Source organism: Capsicum annuum, unplaced genomic scaffold, assembly GCF_002878395.1.
Source record: "Capsicum annuum cultivar UCD-10X-F1 unplaced genomic scaffold, UCD10Xv1.1 ctg66064, whole genome shotgun sequence".
In the NCBI taxonomy this organism is placed as follows: Eukaryota; Viridiplantae; Streptophyta; class Magnoliopsida; order Solanales; family Solanaceae; genus Capsicum; species Capsicum annuum.
In genome coordinates, this window is record NW_025875378.1 from 1 (window position 1) to 2,088 (window position 2,088).

The 2,088-nt window shown below is 39.5% G+C and overlaps 1 protein-coding gene across 1 annotated transcript; it reads right to left on the reverse strand.

Annotated features, from left to right (window-relative positions):
- Positions 1-550: 550 nt before the first annotated feature.
- On the reverse strand, positions 551-1,859 carry LOC124893829 (serine/threonine-protein kinase Nek7-like). The gene is made up of 4 exons (XM_047404680.1): positions 1,783-1,859; positions 1,581-1,654; positions 1,454-1,505; positions 551-1,126 (listed from the first exon to the last, which is right to left on the reverse strand). The coding sequence occupies exons 1-4, from the start codon at positions 1,822-1,824 to the stop codon at positions 551-553; spliced, it is 744 nt and encodes a 247-aa protein (XP_047260636.1). The 5' UTR covers positions 1,825-1,859.
- Positions 1,860-2,088: the final 229 nt, after the last annotated feature.

Consider the following 2,088-nt stretch of genomic DNA (forward strand, 5'->3'; position numbering starts at 1 on the left):
TGGACAACTTTTGTGCAGTCATGAGACTTTTTGTCAACCAGATTGTTGTTTCTCTTGACGATATTCCATCATCCTCGAATGGTTTCAGCACACCAGCAAGCTCATTGATTTTTTCCTGCATAAGTAGTCACGCGCAATCCTCCAAAAAAGACTCTAAAGCTTCAGCTCTTTGTTCAGTGGGATTACCCCAGTTGTCTTTTTCCTCCTTACTAGCTAATGCGGCTAGTGACTTCAGCTGCGATACCTTATCATCCAGTGCTCGAAGAGCGTCTTTCTTAGCCTGTTTGGTGTCATAGACCGTGGTTGCTTTCTTTTCTAGCTCGTCTTTGTGTAGAAGTGAACCATCGCTTTCCGTTGACAAGCAGTCAATAGCAACTTCTCTACACTCGCTACCATTTTCAGTTTCAGCAACACAGCATCTTGGTGCTGGCTCTGGATCTGGATTTGCCGACTGTGAATTAGATGAAGTGCTTTCTTCATCGAAGGATCGTGTTTTATCATTGAATCTTCCATCAGACAATGTCATTCTGCAAGATTTTGTGGAGATACATTACACTATATCTGCTTCCTCGTGGTCCAGTGGACTGCTCAACACCTCAAGCTCTTTTGTCTTGTTATTCTTCGTATCACCCTCATCAAATCGACTAACATCCTCCGGAGAAACATGCTCTTGTTCCTCGGACCATGTTTTTTCCCTTGAACTTGACGAGCTTGGAGTGATCGTAGTTTCTGTTTGTGAGATAGTCTCCTGTTGATCATATCCATTGCAAACAGCTGCCTCACTCATCTCCCCACTTTTATAATCCTCACTATCTTGAGAGATCCTAACCGAGTAGCTTGTTGGATCGACTCTCTTAGTGTCAAGTTTGGCTCGGAACGTGTTATAATAGTCCGATAAGTTTCTTGTCTGAATGTTATCACTTTCGTCAAAGTAAAGGACAGTTCTCTTCTCTTTTAGCTTCAACTGTCTGTCTCTGCTACCTCTCAGACTGATAGATTTTCCAAGTGATGGTCGTGTTTTCTCTTTCGTTCTACTCGGGGACTTCACAGGAAGAAACGCAGATGAAGGGTTGTGACACAAGAGGAGGTATGGTTGCAAATGTTGATGTCTCAACAGCTCGGCAGCCTATAATTAGAGGTAAAAAAATATATCAAGATGAGTCTCAATTTAATACTCCCTCCGTTTCATTTTGTTTTTCTGGTTTTGATTTGGCACGAAGTTTAAGAAAGAAAAGAAAACTTGAATCTTGTGGTCTTAAAATAAAGGTATGCAGAATGTATCAAAATGTAATTTAAGTTTGTGATCTTTAAACATGCCACGTAGAAAGTTAGAATTAAGGAGTTGTTGTAAAAGGAAAGAAACATTCGCTTTTGAACGGACTAAAAAGGAAAATAAGACTTAACAGATTGAAACGAAAAGAATAACATTTGAACATACGTAGCTCGCACTCACTGTAGGTCGGTGTTCTGCAGTTTTCCTTAGCATGCTTTTTATTATCTGTTTCCTGCAAGAATTAAATCCGCTTTGTCAACTGACTGATTTGTTATACTTGTGGCGTGCTGAGAAGGAAGATACTTACAAGGTGGAGGAGTATATAATCGGAAGTGGTGAGAACAAACCCCGGTTTATTTTGTTGATAAGTCCAGTTTTGTCCTGTTGGATTTACATTGTCACTATATCATATAGAAGTTATCGGGATAAAGAACTTTTTTTTTTGTGTAACAAGTATAACTTTTCAAGGTATTATTTACGAAGTTCAGATAGCTGAAAAATCAACTCACAGAAGCTTTAAACGGGGGTCGATGTGCAGCAATGTCAAACATACAGTATCCTAAAATCACATTAAAGTGTTAGTATTAGGGACATGATGTAAAGAGCTGAAATACATTGCTTCATCAACATTCTTATTTCTTACCAACCGACCATATATCAGATTTATAGCCATAGGGTATGTCGGCAAGGAGCTCAGGGCACATGTCCTTTTGGTGTGCCAGATACCTATTACATGAAATTTGTTCCAAAATTAAGGATTAACTGTACAACTCGACGTCTTTCTCTCAAATGCATTAAGCTAGGTGCTATGGCAA

Excerpts from the sequence above, each read along its gene's own strand:
- LOC124893829 (XM_047404680.1), bottom strand. The coding sequence starts at position 1,824 with ATGTTTGACATTGCTGCACATCGACCCCCGTTTAAAGCTTCT. Across the intron at positions 1,655-1,782 it reads GACCCCCGTTTAAAGCTTCT|GACAAAACTGGACTTATCAA; the intron begins GTGAGTTGATTT and ends TAAATCCAACAG. Across the intron at positions 1,506-1,580 it reads ATTATATACTCCTCCACCTT|GAAACAGATAATAAAAAGCA; the intron begins GTAAGTATCTTC and ends TAATTCTTGCAG.